General features: G+C 59.7%; 1 protein-coding gene across 1 annotated transcript in view; it reads right to left on the minus strand.

Annotated features, from left to right (window-relative positions):
* Positions 1-23,024, minus strand: part of MROH1 (maestro heat like repeat family member 1) — a 44,434-nt gene that overhangs the window by 19,954 nt on the left and 1,456 nt on the right. The window contains 15 exon segments of the mRNA XM_077758123.1: positions 873-995; positions 1,274-1,644; positions 1,647-1,719; positions 2,104-2,156; positions 2,438-2,579; positions 2,794-2,834; positions 2,909-3,053; positions 3,264-3,371; positions 5,397-5,519; positions 7,083-7,156; positions 14,592-14,705; positions 14,969-15,047; positions 18,292-18,384; positions 18,721-18,861; positions 19,404-19,555. Of these exon segments, the coding sequence (XP_077614249.1) occupies positions 873-995; positions 1,274-1,644; positions 1,647-1,719; positions 2,104-2,156; positions 2,438-2,579; positions 2,794-2,834; positions 2,909-3,053; positions 3,264-3,371; positions 5,397-5,519; positions 7,083-7,156; positions 14,592-14,705; positions 14,969-15,047; positions 18,292-18,384; positions 18,721-18,861; positions 19,404-19,555 (1,832 nt within the window).

A 23,024-nucleotide genomic window follows, 5' to 3' on the forward strand; every position in this document is an offset into this window, starting at 1 on the left:
CTCAGTTATATTTCATTGCCTGCCCCCAAACAGGAAGCCTTGCGCTCAGAACCCCCAGGGCCCTCCGGAAGAAGGACTGAGCTGGCCAGCAATGTCAGGGGCATAATTGAAGGGGCAGATGGCGCCACCAGAGCCCAGGGAGAGTCCCTCCATCAGGGACAGCAGAACAGACAGGCAGGCCAGCCATGGGCCCAACTGGGGACAAAGTGGCAGAAGGGAAAGCACCGAATAGTCGACCATGGTGGGAGGGGCAGGCAGAAGGGGGAGCTGGGAGCCACAGGAGGGCCTGGGCAGGGGTCCCCTGCCCCCCCCCCCCCCCCCCNAAGGGGGAGCTGGGAGCCACAGGAGGGCCTGGGCAGGGGTCCCCTGCCCCCCCCCCCGCCCCTCTCTGGTGGCTGCCCTGGAGCCCTTCCATCCGGCCCAGCTTGAGAGTCTGCAGCCGCAACAGGCACCAGGACACGGAGAGCCCGGTGACAAGGGCTGGGGTGGCGGGCCGGGCAGTGGCCTGCATCAGGCTTCCCCAAGACTGCAGCCTCCTCTGGCCACCAGGGGGCAGAGGACACACAGACAGCAGGAGGGCAGGCCCCCGCCCCCCTCCCCGGGAGCCCCTCTCAGAGCCCAGGCTGGCACAGGGCCGCCCCTTGCTGCACCTGGAGGGGGGGGGCCCACACACACCGGCCCCACCCACGAAGCAGCATGGACTGGATGCCACCTCCCTGCCCTACCCCCAACCAGCAGGGTACCCTGAGCCCAGGAAGCTCCAGAACCCGTGCCCCTCAGGACCTCAAATCCAGGCACCACAGCCAAGACAGAACGCGCCCCTAGCGGCCCCAGCCAGACGCACCCCCCGGCGGTCACCCTGAGCCCTGTACCTTAAAAATGTTGAAAATGCCGGTGGATTTCCTGAACACATCTGACCTCATGAAGTCCTCCAGCTGGGCCAATACATCATCCAGGTGAGAGATGGCACAGATCCCAAAGCAACAGGCGAGGCCCTGGGGACACACAGGTGCGCTCACGCCTGGGCAAGAACTGGTGCGACGGAGCACTCTGCACACACACACTCCGGAGGGGAACACACACACGTGCACACTCCAGAGATGCAGTCACACATGCACACACGCGCACACACATCTGAGTGCCTCAGATGCACGCCTGCTCGCGCGCGCGCACACAAACACACCCATCCCATCTGAGTGCCTGAGATGCACGCCCGCTCGCGCACACAGGCTGAGCGCCTGAGGGCACAGAGGGGCTGCGGGGGAGGGCGCACCTCGCGCTCCGCCTCCTCCTGGTATCTGGCCGTCTCCAGCAGCTCTTGCAGATGCTTCCTCACCACCTCCTTGCTTGAAGCGGCGCCCAACGTGGTCCCAATGCATTTATACAGGAAGTTCTGCAACACATCCAAGGGGTGCAGCTGCGCCTGACGCCTGAGTGCAGGAGCGCCCACTGGACGCGAGGGCTGCCGGGCACGCACGACACAAGGAGAGGGGGCGACAGGCTCCTGCACCCCCTGCCGGGAGCTGCTGGGGGGAGGCCCACAGGCCCTCCCTCTCTGGCTCTCCCAGGGCCACAGGCCACTGGAGACAGGTTGGTGCAGAAGATCACACGGAATCAGGGCAAAGGAACAGTAGCCTAAGGACCCTGCCCGGAATCCCTCCCCCNCAGCTGGCAAATCCACGTGTTGTCAGACACAACAGCCAGAGTGTCCCGGAGGAACTGTGGGCAAGGCAGGGGCTGCAGCAGTGAGGGGCCGAGAATGTGGCCCTTCACGGGGCTGGAAGGGCGCTGAGGCCCAATAATGTCACATGCAGTGACCTCAGGGTGGTCCTGTGCCGTGGCTCTGAACGGTCTGTCAATGACCATCAAGCCTAGGCAGAGCACACCCCGGGTGGTCAGGCGTGCGGCGGGCCAGGCAGGGACGGGAGAGAGGATTCCGGGCTGCAGGAGCTCAAAGCCCCTGAAATTCGCCTCTGTCACCACAGGGTGAGGAACCAGGCNNNNCACTAGTGTTTACTGAGCTCCCTGAGCTCTCCTGACCCAGGCCGGAGAGGCCTCTGCCCTCAAGACAGGCCACGTATGGCCTTGCCCCCCAGTCCTCACCGCCAGCAGCTTTTCCTCCCACTCCTTCTGGGACAGGGTCTCTTCCGTATGTTCTAAAATGACCAGTCATGCAGTCAGCCCGGCCCATCCCCATCAGTAGAAGGGGGACCCACCCAGAGCTTCCAGGCTGGCATCGCCTGACTTCGGGAGGACCAAGGTGCTCCCATACCCCAGACACTCCCAGGGGACACCCCACAGGGAACACCGTTCCCGCCTTGGGTCCTGAACCTCTGTGGGGGCCATTTCTTCCACCTCAAAACACTGTCTCCACAACCCAGAGGCAGACCGGCAGAAACGGAGGCAGCGGAGCGCGGCCCGCGGCCCAGAGCCTCACCGTCCAGGTGCGCCAGCAGCTGCGGGACAGTCGTGGCCCACCGCCGGCCCAGCAGAGGGTGGATGTCACGGTGCAGGATGTTCAAGAGGCGCAGCGAGGCGGCCCCGCGGCCACCCCCCAGGTAGGGCATGGAAGACACAGTCTGAGGGAAGTAAGGGTAGGAGCTCCGGACCTGAGGGGTCACACAAGGGCCCCCTAAGGCCACCCTCCCGGGAGGTGGCGGGTCAGAGATGGCTCTGAGACGCAGGTGTGAGACAGCATGAGGCGGGGGACACGGGGACCGAAGGGGGTGCCCGGTCCTTTCCCGGACCCCCTCGGCGTGCTGTGCGCACAAAGTGCTGGAGCGCGATGCTTACCAGGAGCCTCGTGGTTATGGCGTAGGGTGAGGGCAGGGTCGCTGGAAAGGAGGAGGGAGGAATGCTCAGGGGGCTGAGTGCCCACAGAGCCCAGCCCCCGACTGCACCCTGGGGCGGGGTGGGGCGGCGNGGAGGAGGAAGGCACCAGCCCCCACCTCCTGCCTCTTCTGGGCCAGGTGCGCCAGGCTCCTGCAGAGCGGGGTCAGCGCCCCGGTGAAGCGCACGGGTGTGAGAAACTCCAGCAGGTACGGCCAGAGGACCTGCGGGCAGAGCTGCGGTCTGTGTGCGGCACGCTGGCGGCATGGCCGCCCCGAGCTCCCGCCAGGCACCTCGGGGGGCTTGGCAAGGTTTGGGGGGGCAGCGGGCAAGCGCCCCTGCCCCCACAGCTGCCCACCACAGGGGTCGGTGGTCACAGGGCCGTAAGGTCGGGAGGGGCGCGGTCACTCACAGAGGCCAGCCTGCACACTCACGTCGCTCATCCTGTCCACGGTGGTGCTGACCAGGTAGAGGGTGCTGACGCTGATGGCCCGCACACTGTCCCCGGTGAGGTCCTCGCCGTCGGCACCCGGCTTCTGAGGCTGGGGTGGGGGAGCAAGGGCAGAGGCAAGCATGCGGCTGCTGTCGCTCTACGCGCTTGTGGGCTCTGGGCCACGAGGACAGACCCTGCCCGGCCTCCACCGAGGGGGCACCTCCGGCACCCGCCGCGGGCAGGGAACACCTGAGCTCTCGTCCCCAGAACAGAGGAGCCTTGCGCACTCCCTGCCAGCCATGGGCCCTAAGAAACAAATGACTTCACCCTGCACTCAGCAAGGGTGCCGTGCACGGAAACGGGAGGGCCTTTGCGGAAATGACAACCACTTGCGAAAGCTCCCGTTTTCTTTTTTTTTTCTTTTTTTTTTTTTAATATTTTTTATTTATTTCTAGGAGAGAGAGGGAGAAACAGCGTGAGCAGGGGAGGGTCAGAGAGAGTGGGAGACACAGACTCTGAAAACAGGCTCCAGGCTCTGAGCTGGCAGTCAGCACAGAGCCCGACGCGGGGCTCGAACCCACGAACCGCGAGATCATGACCTGAGCGAAAGTCGGACGCTTAACCGACTAAGCCACCCAGGCGCCCCAAAAGCTCCTGCTTTCTACCAAGAATGGGCTACGACGGGTTCCACCCCACGGGGCTGACAGTCCCCTGGAGACACCTGTGTCCTCGCTGGTGGGCCTGCGCCCTGGAGCCCAAGCTCCCTGGGAAGTTTCCAGGCAAGAAAACCTGTCCCCTAAACGTTCTGGCTGGGCCTGCCGCCCGCGCTCTGAAGTCCTGGCAAGCAAACACCGAGCAGCAGAGACAGCAGAACGCTGGTGACTGGAGACCGGCCGTCCTCACATGGACGTTAAAGGCCAAGCAGAAAACACAGGGGACTCAGGGCTCGCCTGACAGTTTTTAAAGCACCTTCTTACAAACATAGATAGAACTCCATATCAAACAAACGTGAGCAACTTTGTGAGTCTGATCATCTACTAGGCTGAAAAGACTGTCTCAACAATGTTTAAAAAATTTTTTAAATGTTTTATTTCTGAGAGACGGAGAGAGACAGCGTGAGCAGGGGAGGGTCAGAGAGAGAGAGGGAGACACAGAATCTGAATCAGGCTCCAGGCTCTGAGTTGTCAGCACAGAGCCCAACACAGGGCTTGAACCCACGAACCGTGAGATCATGACCTGAGCTGAAGTCAGACGCTTAACCGACTGAGCCACCCAGGAGTCCCTCAACAGTTTGTTTGTTTTTTTTTTACTGATTTTACTTTTTTAAGTAATCTGTGCCCGACATGGGGCTAGGATTCACAACCCCGAGGTCAAGGACCGCCTGCTTCTCCAACAGAACTCGCCAGGCAGCCCTCCCAACAAATCTTAAAAGCAGAATTAAACCTGGCCAGATTCACAGTAGGCAATACAATGAAATTACAAGTCCACGGTGGCCACAGAAAGCTAGTTACCTAGAAAAAGTCTAATATCCGAATAGAAACCTTCAAGTCCCCAAAACACTGGGAAATAAGAGACTAAATCAGAAGTCTCAGTTCTCTCCAGTGTAGGCCCCACAGGCCCGAGGCGGCAGTGGGAACGCAGAGGCCCGCAGCAGCCCCCTTCCCCGCCCCCCGCCCACGGGAGCAGCTGCGAGCGGTACTCCCTCCTGAGGGCCGCCAGGCGCTGTTTCAGAGACAAGGCAGCAGCATCCACTCGCCTGGGGGCACCCCAGTGTTTCAGCCTAACCCAGAGGCCCCACGGGGACACGTGCACGTCCCCTGTACAGGGCTGCTCTGCTCTAAGCTGACCCGGGCAGGCAGGTGGCTCTGGGCACGAGACCACGCAGTCACGCCTGTGTGTTTCTGCCGTGTCCATCTTGCTCTCCCTCGAGAAGAAACTTGGATTTACTCAGTAACGTTTTCAATTCAAAAGAGCCGGGAAGGACCAGGCATCTGTTCTGCCTCTTTCCTGAGGCCTGGGAGCCAAGGAAGCAAGTGTCGCAGCGCGGAGGTCCCAGCTCAGACTCGGGAGACGGGAGACGGCCGCGCACACGCCCCAGCCGCCTGCCCCCGTCCGGGCCCGGGCACACCCTTACCTCTGTCTCAGGCGGCAGCGCACACTGCTGCACGATGTACTCGACCATGGCCTCTCCTCCAGGCTGTTCCAGGTAGCCGTGGTGGGCCATGGCGCTGATCACCTGCACCACGGCCCGCTTCACCTGCACGGGACCGAGGGGGATCAGGGAGCGGTCCCAAGGGGAGCCCACGGCAGCCCGGCTCTCCCTCCCCTCCCCTCTGCCTGTCCCTGCAGCCACACCTGGGCCACAGCCAAGCGCGCGCTGCAGCAGCACCCACCGTCACACCGGGTCCGCCTCTGCGCCTGCGGCCACCTTCGTCCCTGCCCCAAGGCTGCACAGGCGGCCTTCTCGCCAGTCTGCACACGTGCTCCCCTCTTCCTGTCCCCCACGCCTCCCCCGCTCCTGGGCCTGCCCCACCCTGGCACAGGGCTGCTGTCCCTCAGGGCAGGCACCTCTCTGGTGCTTCGGGGCGAGACCCCAAGTCTACAGCTGCTGCCCTGACGCTCCTGGGAGTTGAGCCTGCTGCCCAGCTCCCCTCGGGGGCCCTGCTGGTGGCTCAAAGGCACATCCAGGTCACCGTGGCACTCTTCCCCGGAGCTGGCTCTCCCCACTGACCATCCTGTTTCTCCCTGAGCCCTGGGGCACAGACCCTGGTCCAATGCCCCCTCCCTGGCTCAGGTCCTCTCTTCCTTTGCACATCAGGTCAAATGTCACTGCTCTGGGCCTCCTCGGCCACTCACAGCTCTGTACCATTCCGTTACACGTGTGCCCTGAGCGACCGTGAGAAGAGGGAACAGCGATCTGGGCGCATGATGAGTGCTCAGGATGAGCGCGTCAGGCCGTGGGCACTGTGAGGGGCACACGGCATGGCCCTCTCAGGAGTGTCCAGAGCAGTATTGCTGAGCAGGAGGGGGTTCCGGGGACTGTGCATGGGGGTCTGGGACACATACGGCCTCAGTGGTTTGGGCTCCATTTCAGTAGTTTCTGAAACTGTCAGAGAAGGTCTCAAAGAGCAGGCCTCCCTGACGATGCAGCCCCTCAACCTGGTGTGCAGGAAGGGCTGACCCTGCCCTCGGCTGCTGGGAGGTCACTGCCAAGCCCGGGACGTCCTGAGTCCAGTGTGCTTGTCCCCCCCGGGGGCTCTGGGCCACACGGCATCGGCTCGGCCTCCCGAGGGGCTGGAGACTGAGGTCAGCCACGCGGGCAGTGAACCAGCTCTACGGGACGGAAGCCAGACAAAGGCCTTGGGCGTGGGGGCTCGGGGCTTTCCCGTTGGCGACACTGGGGCGCGCCATCTCGTCGCTGCCTGGGGAGCCGACGCTGCCCATGACCCCGCGGGGAGGGGACGGTTCGCACACTCCTGGGCCCTGCCCCATGAGCCCCTTGCCCTTGCTGATGGTGGCATGTCCTTTCTCTGTGTTAACCGTAACCGTGAGCATGACGCCTCCCGGGAGCTCTGGGGGTCCTCCGGAGGGTGATCTTACATGAGGGGCCGGGGACCACTGCCCCACTCCGTGTCTGGTTGGCTGCATACGGAGTAGGATGTGGGAGTGCTGACTGCTCAGGGATGTGCCTTCCCTCTGATGTCTGGGTCTGGCTGAGGGGCAGCTGCCTGGTCAGCGACAACCTCCCAGCCTGGCCTGGCCACACTTCCTGCAGCTTCTCCCGGTGGGGCTCAGGTGGTACCCCCTCCCCCTCATCTACCTTGCTGTTGGTGTCCAGAAGAGGAAGTCTCATGGAGGACAGAATAAAGGGCTTCTTCACTTCCATCTGAGAAGCTGCAAGAAACCAGCAGATGGCTCAGTCTCCCCAGCATGACTGAGGCTGGCCGGCCCATCCACTCCCTCAAGGCCCAAGACCTTCTCACCAGGGTCCGGCCTGGCGCGGCCCTCATCACGGGGCACGGGCGGAGAGGGGGTGGCGCCTAAGCACACTTCTTTCCGGGGGACAAATGACCTTCTTCCCAGATAACATTATTTTGCCCAATAAGAAGCAACTACAAGATTGCTAATTTAGGGCAGCAGGTGAGAGAGCGTACTGTCAGGTCAAGCCAGGTTCAAGGACGGGGCCTCCAACCGCATCCCAGTCCCAGCAGGCCTGGTGAACACCCGCAGGTCCGCACATTCCTGGCTGTGCGGATGCTGCTGGGCTGAGGGCACCACCCTGAGAACCACCAACGTAACCCTTTGTTTCCTGGTATTTCTTTCTTTCTTTTTTTTTTTTTAATGTTTTATTTCTACAAGAGAGAGAGAGACAGCGTGAGCAGGGGAGGGTCAGAGAGAGAGGGAGTCACAGACTGAAACAGGCTCCAGGCTCTGAGCTGGCAGTCAGCACAGAGCCTGACGCGGGGCCCGAACCCACGAACCGCGAGATCATGACCTAAGCGAAAGTCGGACGCTTAACCGACTAAGCCACCCAGGCGCCCCTCCTGGTATTTATTTCTTTTTTTTAATGTTTATCTTTGAGAGAGAAAGGGGGGGGAGGGGCAGAGACGGGGGAGACACAGAATCGGAAGCCGACTCCAGGCTCCAAGCTGTCAGCACAGAGCCTGACGCGGGGCTCGAACTCACAAGCCTCGAGATCATGACCTGAGCCGAAGTTGGACGCTTAACTGACTGAGCCCCCTGGCTGCCCGCTTCCTCATACTTAGTGCGGAGTAAAAGCGGCTGAGAAGCGGTGCTGAGACCCGTGTGGTGCCCACAGCGCAGGCCCTGCAAGGGCACACTGGGGATGCCACTTTTTGTTTTTAAAGATTTTATTTTTTAAATAATCTCCACACCCAACATGGGGCTCAAACCCAAACCCCAAGGTCAAGAGCCGCACGCCCCGGCGACTGAGCCGGCCAGGCGCCCCAGGGGCGGCACTCTCATTCCACGTGACGGCCCCTCACACCACAAGCGCCTGTTGCTCTCGCCCGCGCCCAGCGCGGCACCAGGCGGCCGTGAGACCAAGAGTGGGCTCCCGGCCACGTAAAGTGACAGCAGGACACGTATACCACACGTGCCGAGAAAACACGATTCTAGACCCAACTGTGAGACAAACCGCCCCTTTGATAAGATGCTGCAAAGGACCCTCGTGCACGCCCAGCAGGAGAGCAGAGCCGGAGACACGGGGCGGAGGAAGGCTGCAGAGGCTCGGGAGGGCAGAGGCGGCCTGCAAAGTGGCCGCCAGGGCGGACGAGAGAAACACAACACACAACCGGAGCCCCTGTGCCCTCGATGCGCAGGAGAACCCCAGCAAGCTGATGAGGAAACTAAGGCGGATCAATAGAAAAATGGGCAAGAGGGTCAACCAAGCCCCCGCGGCCAGCCGCCGGACCCGCCACCCGCCAGGCAGGCAGGGGACGGCCACCAGTGGGCAAAGACAGAGGTGGGGCAGCAAGCACGGGAGAGCACGAGCCCCCGCAGACCCCCACGTGCAGCCCAGAGACGGCGGGAGCCTTCACCACCGCCGAGGGTCCGCACAAGTCCACCGAGGCCAGGACGTCCGTGCGGGACAGCAAGCCCGACTGGTCCAGGCTGCGGGCGGTGAGCCAGGAACATCCTGCTGGGTGAAGACGCAAGACGCACCAGACGCAGCTGTGTGGGTCCCCCCGTGTGACACGCCCTCCCACCGCGGGAGCGCACCGCGGGGCTGGGGGTGGCCGTTTCGGGGCTCGTGGCGGGGGCCATGTCCCCGACCACACACGTGCTCTGGGAGCTTTCGCTCACATTTACATTCTCAGGAAGAGGTTACAAAAGAGCAAAGAATGCAAACCACCCGATAGAAAATAGTGCAGACTGTGACAGGAAAAAGGATGTGGGGGCTGGGGGACACCAGACCTGGGCTCAAGGGTGTGGGGACACGCCCAAGGACTGACATCAGTCCCGAGGCTCAGGTCGACAGACAAGTATCAAAGTGCGAGCAAACACAAGAGCCCCCCCCCCACCGGTCTTCCTGCCACGTGGGTGAGGACACCAGACACGCGGCGCCCCCATCACTCACAGCTTCGACTGTGGCTCGAGTTTACGTGGAGCCCAGCTGTGAGCCAGGCACTTATAACATGCCAAGAGCGCGGCACCGAGCAAGGCGGACGCAGCACTGCCCCGAAGCGGCATGTGTCCTAACGGGACAGGAGACACGAGCAGACAAAGAGTGAGACCATCACAAGCTGTACCAACGTCACTCAAGTACAGACGAGAGGCAGAGAAGCAGAGCACGAACGGGGCTCCCGGTCTGGACAGGCAGCCCGGGGCCGGGGACCCTCCTGAAGAAGGCACATGTGAGCTGCGAGCCCGGCGGGGTGCAGCAGAAGGAGCCTTCCAGGCAGGAGGAGGCCCGCGGCGGCTGAGCAGAGCCCGCACCGCAGTCTGCAGAGGGGCCGCTGGGGCCGTAGCGGCGGGGAGGCTGAGGTCCAGGAGGAGCCGACTGTCTCCACGGTGCCTGACCCTGAGTGACCAGCACCAGGGCCTTGGGGACAATTACTGGACTTTAGAAATAAAGAAGAAACCCTCTGGATGTCTGAAAACAGAAACAAAACAAATGAGAAAAAACCCCACACACCTCATCCAAGAGGAAAGAAAATCAGGTTGACATTGGCTTTGAAGGAGCGCTTGCACCAGAGCAGGGCTGCGAGGTGAATCTGAATTTCAGACAAACAGCAAATCGTTTTTTGGTACGAGACGTCCCACATAACATCCGGGGCATCTCGTCCTGCTTAGCCCTGCAGTTCCGCGACAGAAGACGATGGATGTGAGTGGAGGATTTTATAATCGTCAAAACCGGGCGTCAAGTACAGAAAGCACAAATAAGAGCATGAACACGCGCCTTTCCCGTGGACTCCGCCGCGGAACGGGCCACGGTGGGGGAGACTCGTCCTCTCTGCAGCTGCGGGAGGACGAGGTCACAGGAGGCCCGGGGAGGGGAGAGGACAGCACGGGCTGGCCGCCCGCGGGGACCGTGCAGACGCGGCTGCGGCGCACAGCTGCTACACCCAGAGCGCAAGGACATCGGCCGCGTCCCTGGTGGCGGCATCAGTCTCGAGCCTTGGTCACGTGTGTAACAGGAGGACAGGCAGGGCGTCTGACATGTTCTAAACCTGTGACGCGTGAGAAGCAGGTTGCTGGGGGGAAAGAAGAGGCGCAGGCGTGACGGAAAGGGACGGAAAGGCTGGGCGTCCGGCTGTGCGTCTGGACCCACCAGCACGACTCGTGGGTTTTCTACCTTCTGTCTCTACTGCTCACGGTATTTGGTTCTGTCTCCCAAAAAGGCCTGGAAACAGTGACCACCTAGAAGTAGCAGGCACCCGACTACGGTCTCTGAGGACAGTTTCTCACTAAGGAAACAGGGCTTTTTTGGAGAAATGGCTGATCCCAGGTCTGGGCGACAAATGCCTAAGCCGAGCCTCGAACACCAGCTCCAGAGAGCACTGTGGCCGTGACCCAGGACTCGCCGGGAAGAGGCTGACAAGGTCCGGAGGTGACACAATGTGAGTATCGATGACGGTAACGACTGCACTGAACTGAAATCCATCAAACGTGTTAAAATCCATGAACACTTAAGGTTCTTTAAATGGGGCACCTGGGTGGCTCAGTCGGTTGAGCATCTGACTTCGGCTCAGGTCGTCATCTCACGGTTCGTGGGTTTGAGCCCCACTTTGGGTTCTGTGCTGACAGCTCAGAGCCTGGAGNGAATGAGTCTGGGAGGGACAGAGAGGGAGAAGGAGAAAATCCCAAGTGGGCTCCACACTGTCAGCACAGAGTCCAAAGTGGGGCTCAAACCCACAAACCGTGAGATCATGAGCTGAGCTGAAATCAAGAGTCAGACACTCAACCGAGCCACCCAGGTGCCCCAAAGGTGTTGGTCTTAAAAGGAGTCATAAAGGGGCACCTGGGGGCTCAGTCAGTTAAGCGTCCGACTTCAGCTTAGGTCATGATCTCACAGTTTGTGGGTTCAAGCCCCATGTCAGGCTCTGTGCTGACAGCTCAGAGCCTGGAGCCTGTTTCGGATTCTGGGTCTCCCTCTCTCTCTGACCCTCCCCTGCTCACTCTCTCTCTCTCTCTCTCTCTCTCAGAAATAAATAAAACATTAAAAAAATGTTTAAAGGAGTCATTAAGCCATAAGTTAATATTTTGTGTGACTGCTGCCTGTGATCTATCCTACAGTAAAAAGATTTTTTTAATGGAGACGAACAATCTTGAACAGAGTTGAAGGAGATACGCTCCCAGATTGGAAGGCCTCCTACGAAGGCCTACGACTTAAAAGCGTGTGCTACAGGTGTGAAGTCCGTGGAACAGAAGAGCCCCAAAAGGCACCCGCTAACACATAATGTTGAATTCCTACTCTTTGTACCTCAGAATGTGATTTTACTTGGACACAGGCTCACTGAAGGTATAATTAGTCACGTCAGGATGGCGTCACACTGGAGCAGGGTGGGACTTTACTCTAATACTACTGTGCCCTTACGAAAGCGGAATTTGGACAGACACCCAGGGAGGTGCCTGCAGAGATGACGACAGAGGCAGAGGGCAGGGCAGGGCCGCTACAAGCCAGGCGATGCCAAGGGCCCCCAGCCGCTCCAGAAGCTGGGTAGGGGGCCTGGGACAGGTTCTCCCTCGCCCTGCTGACACTTTGATCTCTGACACCTAGACTCACAGTGACACCATGAGACAACACACCTCTGTTGCTCAGCCCCCCAGTCGGCGGTCCTTTGCTAAGGCAGCCCTGGCAGACTAGTGCATCTGGGCACCTTATTTTCCAGAAAGCACTAGAGCAACGGGGAAAGGAAAGTCTTTGCGACGAGTGACGCTGGAACCATGAGGCGCCCATATGAAGATAAACCTTCACTGCCTACAGCTCACGCCACACCCCAACGTGAGTTAGAAATGAATCAAAGAACTAAATGTGCAAGTCAAACAACAAGGTTCCTAGAAGAAAAAGGAGTATCTTCACGTCCTCTGGCAGGGGACAGTCTTCTCAGACACAAAGGTGCCGACCCCAGGAGGAGGCACACCCCATCTACACAGATCTGACGCACGATTTGTAGAGATGACCGTAAGAAAAACAACTCAGTTTTAAAATGGGCAAAAAGATGGGGCGCCTGGGGGGCTCAGTCAGTTAAGCATCCAACTTCGGCTCAGGTCACGATCTCACAATTCATGGGTTTGAGCCCCACGTCGGGCTCTGTGCCGATAGCTCAGAGCCTGGAGCTGCTTCAGATTCTGTGTCTCCTTCTCTCTCTGCCCCTCCCCTACTTGTAATCTGTCTCTCTCTGTCTCTCAAAAATAAATGTAAAAAACTAAAAAAAAAAAGTGAAATTCTGAAGGAAAAAAACATGAACTAGAGGCCAAATAACTTTAAAACATTTGATGTAAAAAGCACAGAAGACAGGCAACAAGGCAAAAACAACACAGCACACATGACAAATCTGGAAACCGCAGATACTGAAATCCTGTTTAAAACATCCCAAGGTAAAGTAAGATTTGAAACTGCATATGGAGAGGGCACATCCCAGATCTGGGCAGAATACCGCCCCCAGGACAGCCAACACAGGCAATAAAGTTTCTGGACTCAGAATAAATAAAAATCCTTTGGATAGCCAGGCAAAACAAATCGCTTGTAAGGAAAATGAGTATCAGATTTCTCAGTGACAGCAGCTGACACTAGGGGACGTGAAGCAAGGAGGGAGGGACAGAAAGAGGTAGGAATTTCACGTGTGGCCAGTCCGACCTGATGGGCACTGCCCGCCCACACAGGACATGGCTTCCCGGACCACGGTGCGGCGGAACCTACCTACGCCCCGACTTCTTAGTCAAATTACAGTATTTTACTTTTTAAATTTAAAAATTTTTTTATTTACTTTTGAGAGAGAGAGAAAACGAGTGGGGAGGTGCAGGGAGAGAAGGGGACAGAGGGTTCTAAGCAGGCTCCCTGCTGACAGCACAGAGCCCAACGCAGGGCTCAAACTCATGAACTGTGAGATCGTGACCGGAGCCGAAGTCAGACACTTGACCAATTGAGCCACCCAGGAGCCCCCCCATATTACAGTGATTTAATTCCAAATTCGAGGCCTTCTAAAAACCAGCGCCCCGGCTCAACCCGAGCAGGGCATGCATCCTAGATCCTCTGCTCGTGCGGACACAAGGCCAGGGGCCATCCCTGAACTGCACCGAGCCTTCCTACCTTCGTCTACAAGACACACAGGGGCCCAGACACGGCCGGCCCCGGGGACACGCACCTCCCGCGACAAGTGAGGTCTGGAGAGTGGGGTGGTTCATGCCCAGGCTGGGCCGCCACCCGCAGACACCTTAACACTGTGCGCTGTTACAGGTCAACCGTGTCTCGATAAAGTTGAACAGAAAAAGATATAATCCAGTTGCCTTTGAGGAACTTTCGACAGATCAACAAGCTGTTAATGATCTTCTCATTGTAAGTCAAACTAAATATGGTTTTTAATTTTATAAAAACCAGAACGAGATACAATAACACACCCACCAAAATGGCTATAACGACAGACCAACAGGCGCTGGCGAGGACACAAAGCTGCGCCACTCACATGCTCCCCGGGATGGCTATGGCATGGGCCGCGAACCGGGGTGCAAACTCTGGAAAACGGATGGTTTTCTCCACCGAGGTGAGCACATGCGTACTTTACGACGTGAGGCTCCACTCCACGGTACACACTCAGCCGCATGTGCACGGACAAACGTCACTGGCAGCATTGTGCACGACAGCAGACGGCACGGGACACAGCCCGCGTCCGGCCTGCAGTGGGACGGATGCGGTATAGACTGCACTCACAGCTCGTGTCTGAACCAGGCTGCAGACCCACCACACCCCGTGGCCAATGTTTATTGACCAAAACTTATGGAAAAACACAAGCTCGGGGGTGAAAAGTGTCCGGGCTCGTTGCTGATTAACCCTAGAAGCAGAAGACTGGGCCCTTCCATGTGACGGTGAGGGGTCATCGCAGGTGGCAAGGCGCTCCACAGCACAGCTGGCCCGCACCCCTCCCAGAGGCCAGCACCCAAGAGATAGGTCACCAGTGTGTGTCCCTGACTGGAACCCCCTAGCTGGGGGCAGCCGTGACAGACGACATCAGGCCCGGGGCCTAGCGGTGAGTGGGTGGCCCAGCGCCAGCACCTGCAGCCACCTGTCAAAGGCCAGTGTCCATGAATCAGAGCAAGACGGCCGGGATCTGCCTGTGTCAGGCCCTGCCCCACGCTGGACACTCACCGGCTGAGTTGATGACATGCCTCACGACCTGCAGGGTGCCCACGCGGGTCCTCTCATTGCTGGCATCGAGCTTGGGCAGCAGGAAGGCCAGCAGGCGGTCAGGCGCGCAGCACGCTGCCGGGCAAGCACGCAGCCAAATAATTATTTGTAATAATCTCTGCTCCCTGCCCATTGTCGGCACCTATAAACCCAAGGGCCAGGAGGGAGGGAGACTGGGCCTCCGCAGTGAGGCCCCAGACCCGCACGCAGGCCCAGGGACAGGGAGACAGAGATGCCTCCTCACTTCAACCCACAGCCAAAGCTGCTACCACCCCCTGCACACGAGCGGTCCACTGGCCCCCACGCGAGCAGACATTCGGGGGCCGCCGCCGGCTTACCCAGCACGGTGAAGCAGCGTAACACCTCCTTTTGGTTGCTCACCACCAGGGGGCTGGACGACTCCACGGGCACACAGATCTGTTCCAAGGGACAGAGGACAGCAGTTACAGGGATGCTGCTGTCTTCCAAGGGCTCGGCTGGCGTGGAGGGAAGGACGCTTGTACGGTCCCTGGTCCTCATGGCTTCCACCTCCCCCACGGCCGGTCAGGTCACTCCGGCTCTTCCTCACGGGGCTGCAGAAATGCACTTTCCACCGTGGTCAGAGGCCCTCAGGTCTCCAGGGGAGAATGTCCTGGCTCCTTCACTCTGCCTTCCCTACCAGCAGCCAGGGCACAGCCTCCTACCTCCTCTGCACACAGGCTAGACACCACTAATCTCCAGAATACAGAAAGTACTAGAAACCAAAACACCTAGTGTTAGTTCATTCAAAATTGTAAAAAACAAAACACAAAAACACAAACTGAAGCTGTGGGTAGATGTGTCTCTAGGGTCCGTGGCACCTCAGCAGACGACATGGAGACCCCCCACCCCCCAACCCCGTCATGGTCATGACCCCAGCGGGGCCTCTGCACAAAAGGCTCAAGGGCAATTCTTCGGCACAACCCATCTCACGAAGCACAAGAGGTGACCGACAGAACAGAGCAGGTCCCCAGAGCCACGGACCCCGCCCCACGCCGGCCCCTTCTAGCTCTCAGAGAACAGGGGGGAAGAGACTGGGTGCGGGCCCCGGCCCCAGGGCTCCGCTGCAGGCCCCCGGGTACCTCCTTGTCATTCCCGTTGTGAAGACTCGTTGGGTCCCGGGAGGTGTGTGGCAGCCACCCATCTGCTCCCAGGGGGGCTCTCCCTCTGCTGGGGGCTGGGGGGGGTGCTCAGCTAGCTGCCAGGCGGGCGGGATGCTCAAGCAGCCCCGGGGAGAGAGGCCTCCGGGGCACAGCCAGGCGAGGGCACCATCGTGGAGACAGACCCCCGGCCCCGGTTGAGCCTTCAGTCTGCAACCCCGTGAAACCCCAAGCCAGAACCGAGCAGCTGAGCTGTGCCGAAGCCCTGGCCTGTGGTGACCGTGGATAATAACGTTGCTGCTTCAACTTTTAGAACACTTGGTTACACAACAGAGGAGCGGTGCAAAGGGTGGTCATCTGGAAAAAAGATGAAACTGGACTCTCGCTCACTGTTTCCCTAAAATAAATTCCAGATGGATTAAACTATAAAAGTATATTGGAAAATGGGAGAATCTGAAAAATAGTTTGCAGAATTCAAAAGGCTTTTCTAAATATAAAAAAACCTACACTGGAACAGAACAGACACGTAATGATGTAAAAATTAAATAATTTTCATGGCAGAAAATATCATAAATGGAGTCAAATGACTAAAAACAAAGTATTCTACGCGAATGACAATAAAAGACTGGACCTGACTGCCGCAGATCAACGTGGGAAAGCCCAAAACCCAACGGAAAAACAACACACATGAAGGGGCAGCTCTAAGAAGGCAGCGTCTCTTCGTGGCTTCTCCCTTCCCAGCCGTGGTCCACCTGCGTTTCCCCTCAGCCCCTTCTCTGCAGACGGTCACTGCNNNNCACACCGTTTCACGCGGTCAGGGCTCTACGCGGAGGGAATGACACCATGCCCCAGCTCTTATTTACTGTTACGTCTTCGGAGTCGTCAACCTTCTCTCCTGAGGTCACAGACGCTCTTAAGAGGTGAGGCTAGTCCTGAGACACTTCATAGTAAGTCTCTGTCACTACTGTAAATGGAATTTTTTGGACACTTTCTAGCCAGTCGCTCACTTACTCCCGGTAAAGACGGCTGTTGAGGTTTGTACGTCACTCTTGCAACTGGCAACCTTGCTGAGTTTATTACTTGTTCTAAGGGGTGTGTACTGTTTCAGTGTATACCTGAGTGGATTTCTAGATGTGTGAGTCACTCACCCATAGCACAAATATTGAGTACTTGCAAGTGACAGGTAGCATTCTAGGTGCCGAGAGACAGGAGTGAAAACTGACAAAACCCCAACTTACACCATGGACATCGTAGCTGGGGAGAACCAAGCAATAAGCAGTCGGTTACAGAGAAACAAAGCAGGGTCAGGGATGGCAGGGGTGGGGGTGGCGGAGGGTGGNAGAACTGGCTCTGGGCCCCACTGGGAGTGAGGGTGAGGGCTCTCCTGCCCTTGACTTTAGGGAAGGGGCCTGTTTCCCATTCACGATGAGGGACGCCGGGGCTTTGGGCACACGAACTCTAACACGTTAAAGAAGTTCCTCTCCAATCCCTGTGGCTAAGAGTTTCAATGACAAATGGGTGTTGAACGTCATCATCAAAAGCTTCTGCATCAACTGAAGCCACAGGCTCTTCTCCCTAATCTATTCCTGAGATGAGGCAAGCTGACAGCCTCTCAGTGTGCTGACCAGCCCGCCGTCCCTGGGCTGGGGCCCGCCGGCCCTCGTGTTTTGAAAGCAGAGCATGGGATCAGTTAGCTTTACTGTGTACAAGATCCTCACATCTACTGTCAAACTACAGACAGGTTTTCCTGGACAGTGCTGCCTTTTGTACCTTGGGCTGATCTCCAAAGGTATCTGTATGGGGCAGAAATTAGAAGGTGGATAGAACTCAACCTCAGGGCCAGGTGGGCCTGTGTCTGTTTGAAGGAAGGAAGGTCTTAGAAGACTATTTCCGTTTATTTGTTGGTTTAGTTGAGATCTCTGTTGCTTCTCCTGCCAGTTTGACTTTAATTTTTTTTTAACAATCTATCCATTTCACCATTTTTTAAGTTCATTACCATCATTCAGTCTCTCCACTGCATGCCTCCCCTCCCCCTGGCTGGGAGGGGCTGCGGGGGGGTGCAAGGAAGGAGACCCACATCTCTCCCCTCTGCTCTCCATGGGCAGAACTCCCCCCCACCACTCCCCCCACCCGCCTCTGCCTCCCTGTGACCTCCACACCTCCCCTCCCACCTGGAGAGAGGAGACGCACAGCAGATGGGGCTCCTGAAGCCTCTGCTCCGGCATTTTCCAGGACCCTCCCCTTGCAGGTTTCCCTCTGCAGGCTCTGTCCAAGGCAGCCCCAGCTGGCCTCGGGGACTAACAGCCAGTGCAGATGCCCCCAGAACGTCTCGGGCCTCCCTTGCCCTGGTCCCCAACCACCCCCCACCATGGGTCCTCACCATGGGGAGGAGCTTCATGCTGGGGCTCCCTTCTCACCTAGGGCCGCACCCACGACTCAGGGGACACCCTGCTTCAGCACTACTAAGCTNCCACCCCCCGTCCCCCCCCCCCCCCCCCAGTCCTGTCCTTGGTGCCCCCAGTCCCGTCCCCGGCACATCCTACCTGAGCGTGCAGAGCAGCCAGCAGTGTGTCCAGCTGGGCCTCCAGCGTGCGGCTTCCCACACTCACCGCAGCCTCAAGGATCTGGCCCAGGCTCTGTTCAAGAGAGGGAGGAGCGTGGCCATCAGGCCTGTGTCAAGCCCCCACCCCCACGTCCTGGCCACAACGACCCCACCTCAGGGCTCAAATAAGGAATCCCTACCTCCACGTCAAGAATAGAGACAGGAGGAGAAGGCTCAGGATGGCGGGCACAGACTTGGGGTAAGGCCAAGGTGAAGGTCCCCTGGGCAGGGCAGGGCATCGAGAAGACACATGACTGGGCCCCACCCACCGCTAAACCTAACAGCACTCTGAGCTCCCCTCCCACTCGAGCCAGGTGGGGACTGGTCAGTGGACAGAGCTCTGCACAGGCCGCAGCGGGCAGAGGCGCACCTTGGACACGTGGAAGGTCTCGGCGTGCTTCCTGTAGAGGGCCAGGACCCCCGGCAGGAGCTTGGGGAGCTGCTCCTCCAGCCGCTCACTGGGCAGCAGGTGGCTCATGGGCCCCAGGGCCTCCACCACGGCGAGCCGGAGCTGCGAGGGAACGGCAACATGGTGCTCCCGTCCAAGCCGGCACGGTGACGCTGAGAGTGGCCCCAGTGGAGAGGCAGAGGCCTCACGAGAACCCAGGATCCGAATGAGGAGTGGTGCCCAGGGGGTCCGAAAGGGGTCCAAAGGCAGAGAGGTCAGAGTGACCATGGCCAGGGTCTGGACAGTGGCCGGGCCAGAGAGACCGTGAAGGAAGAGCCCACAGGGGACTCATCACGCCTCAGCTCAGCCCAGCACTCGGGGCGACTTGGCAGCCTCTAGGCGGAGCGGAGCCAGGGGCAAAAAATAGGCCAAATTCTGTGAAGACCTTCAGAAGGCCGCCGCCACTCCCTGATGAAGCCAGCGTTGGGGGGACACAGACGGGGGACTGGGAAGTGTAGATGGCTGTCTCCATCCCCCTCTGCTCAGACCCCTCCCCAAAAGCCTGCAGAAGAGGCTCGGGCCTTGTGGATGTTGTCAAGCTCGGGGGTGGGAGGGAGCGACCAGCGAGCCGAGACCCAGGGTTTCCAGCTCCAAGGAGCCTGTACCTTGGCCTCACGGCTCTGCAGCCAGTGGTTGAAGAGGATGTCGTAGGCACTGAAGATGTCAGCGGCAAAGGTGTCCCTCCTGACCGTGGGGTCTGGGGCCTGGTCCCGGCTGGCCAGGTATTCCAGGGCGCTCTCGCTGAAGTTCTGCAGAGCTGCCACAGCGGTGTGGCCGTGACACATCCGCACCGCTGCCCGTTCCAACCCCCCGCCGCCTGCAGGACACCCCCCCCTTCCTGGGCTGGGGCTCCGGAACTTTGTGGGGGCAGAGGGGCCCCCCACATCCGTGTCCTTCCCACACCTCAGGACCGGACCTTTTCTGGGAACAAAGGTCTCTGTAGGTCTAACTACATAAGACGTGATCGTGGGGGGAGGGCGGGCCGTGAATCCGACACGACTGACTGGAGAGAACGCACCGGCACACAGAGAGGACAGCGGAGTGACACAGGGCACAGACAGGGGAGGGACAGAGAACAGAGCCTCCCTCTGAGCCCCCAGGAAGGGCTCTGAGTGACACCTTGATCCGTAAGAATACATTTTTTTCCTCAAGATTTTAAGTAATCTCTACATCCAACATCAGGCTCGAACTTACAACCTGGAGCTCAAGAGTCGCTCGTTCCGCCGACTAAGCGGGCCAGGCGCCCTGCACTTCTCTTATGCACCCAATCTGTGGGACTCTAACAGCCACCGTAAGGTTCACGGCGCCCACCATGAGGCAGACCTCACCCTTCGCACACAGACACGAACACCACACAGTTTGCCAGGGTCGCTGTGCCCAGAAGCCCTGGGTGCAGGGGGCTGGGAGGGCACTGGAGGTGGAGGGTGTCAGGGTGGGGCGGGGTAGGCCTCGACAGTGGTGTCCATGAAAGTGGCTTCACTTGGGGACACGCAGGTGTTCAGGAAAACAGGGCACAGATGAAGACCTATAAATGGTAAGCAAGGGCTGAACCCGGGGTCAAGGGAGAGGATGGGGACTGGAGCAGAGAGGCCGAGGCCAGACCCCTGTCACGCAGCCCCACGAAGGGCCGGGTCGCAGAGGAGCTGGCGAGGGGGCTGCAGCAGCCCCTGCCCAGCACGGCTCTCACCCGGCTCTCACCAAGGCTAACTTCTCAGCCTGGGCTCCCCAGCCCAACAGAGAGAATAAGCGCGACCCCTATGAGTACGTGAGAGCAATCAGCTACAAGTTCCCAAGAAACAGGATTTAAAGAAAAAATTTTCTGAGGAAGAGTTCATATGTGTACAAGTGCGTGAGTGAGTGGGGGAGGGGGCAGGGAGAGATGGGGAGAGAGTCCAGGCAGGCCACACACTCACTGCAGAGCCAGATGCGGGGCTCAGTCCCACGACCCTGGGATCGGAGCTGAGCCGACTGAGCCACCAGGCACCCCAAGGACTCTGAGAAGAAAACCACCTCCCTGAGCACTTCTGCGCCACCGGCCGCCCTTCTGCTCAGGAGGGGCTCTTCGAGGGTCCAGCCCAGGCCGACTCTGGCCCCATAGAGCACGAGGAGTCCTCACGTCCCACCTGCCACACGGCCGCTGGCCCTGGAGAAGGGACAGAGCCCGGCCCTCCGACCTCCTTGAGCTCTGTAACCAGGAGGCTGCTCAAAGGGACCAGCGTTTCTTGACACCTTGTAGCCAGTGTTTCAGGAAAATAGGCCACTCCGTTGCCGTTGCTGGAAGCAGGAAGCAACCTCCCCAGGTTGTTACTAGGTTTTTACTTTCCAATCAGTTATGCGGCACAGCTAGGGCAGAGCGCGCTCTCACACGCCCGCCCCCACTTCAAGCCCCCCTCCTGCAGAAGCCGCTTGCTGTCTCCCTCCTGCTAACAAGGCTCGCTTCACACCAGCGTCGTTTCCCTTGGAGTCTTGCTGCTTCTCCAGGCAGGGGTCACTGATCAACCGCCATCTCCCCCCGGCACCCTGGGTCTCCCCTGGCCACAGCCGCCGGGGCCACGCCACTCAGACAGCCCCAGGCAGGTTCCGGCCGGAGGAGAAGGCCGGCCCACTCCTCCGTGTGCTCCCGGACCATTTTCCCCACGAAAGCGTCCTGGTGCGGCAGCTGGGAGGCCCCGTCCCTCCGGAACCCGCAGCTCCAGGACGTCTGCCACCTGACTGTGGCCACACGGGCTGGCCGGCCAGGCCTTCCTCCTTTGCCTCCTACTTTCCATGTTCATATCTTCGCTCCATTTTGTATGGGACTTCCTCGGCCTTCTCTTCCATTCTCGCTGCCGTCTGTGGTCAGCCTCTGGCCCCGAGAAGCTCAGCGGCGCTCCCTGAACGCAGATGCTCCGCGGCAACATGGCCCGCTCGCACCTCACCCCCCAGGGGGCCATCACGCCTGGTCTTTCCCGCCGTTTTCTTCTCCCCGGACCATCTGCCCGCCTGGGGCTCGGGGCTCTGTTCACGCTGCTGCCGCGTTGCTCTCGGAGACGGGCAGCCGTCCAGGGCTGCCATCAGCGCCACGCGGTGCGGGCAGGCTGGCCGCGCACCGGCTCCCTGGGGACGCCGTCTCCAGCTCTGGGTGTCCGGCTCTTCTCCCACCGGACGCAGCGTCTGCAGACTCAGCCGCTGAGGACCTGGAGCACACACTCCGGTTCGTGGCCAGGGCCGGTGGGCACAGGAGTCCTCAGCCCGTGCGCAGTCTCCTCCGATGGCAGGCCAGAGTGTCCGTCCGCGGAGAGCAGCACACGCCCCGCAGAGAGGACGACCCGCACAGAGCGACCGCTGCTCACACACGACAGACGTGGATGCGGTAAAATCCATCAGTGGCATCAGAGGGGTCGGTTCGGCACCACGGGCCGGCCTCCTGCGCGGGGCCTCGGTGGCTGCGGGGACAGAGCCACGTCCTTCCCGAGGAGCCGCGCGGGGCAGCCAGGGACGGAGCCCTCAGCTGTGACGTGGAATCTTCTTGTTCCCCCTCTAGCCCGGATGTGCTGTCCTCAGCGACTCCCGGCTCCCCTTTCCAGGACCTGCAAGCTCGCACCCAAGCCTCGCGCCCCTCGCCCCACAGGGCCTGGCCCTTCTGGGTCCTGCTCCCAGTCCAGCCCAGGGGGAATTCCTGGCTCAGCTGTCCCAGGATCCTGAGCAAAATTCTCTTTTTACCCAAAACCAGGTCAGGGAGGATTTCTACAGTTTAACCTGGGGGTCTGCCACCACCTGCGGGGGGAGGAGCGTGTGAGAAGACAGGAAGGAGGCCGCGCCAGGGACAAGGGACGTGGGAACAAGGGATCACAGGACGGCCGGCAGGAGCTGGAGCCCCTCCCCAGAGCCCCAGGACCCGAGGCCACCGTGAGCAGGGTGGGCGAGGGCCCCAGACCCCAGTCTGCTGCTGTGAAAGGCCCCAGGTGCCCCCAGTACATAGCAGGGAGAGCAGGCAGGCCAACAAATAGCCGACAAGCCCTCACCTGAGCTCCGGGTGCCCCGAACCTGTCCTGTCCCCACACCCGTCCCTCAACGAGGACCCTCCTAACCCGAGTCCTGCTCCCCATCCCCCGCCTTCCCCGGTGCCGGAGCTGCTGGCCTTTCAGAGGAAGCCACGCTACGAGGCACCTTCCTACGAGGCACCCAGCCACCCGCAGCACCTTCCTTACTTCCCCTCCCAACAGCAACGCCTCCCTTTTCTCTAA

The sequence above is a fragment of the Crocuta crocuta genome, unplaced genomic scaffold (assembly GCF_008692635.1).
Source record: "Crocuta crocuta isolate KB4526 unplaced genomic scaffold, BGI_CrCroc_1.0 scaffold327, whole genome shotgun sequence".
Classification (NCBI taxonomy): domain Eukaryota; kingdom Metazoa; phylum Chordata; class Mammalia; order Carnivora; family Hyaenidae; genus Crocuta; species Crocuta crocuta.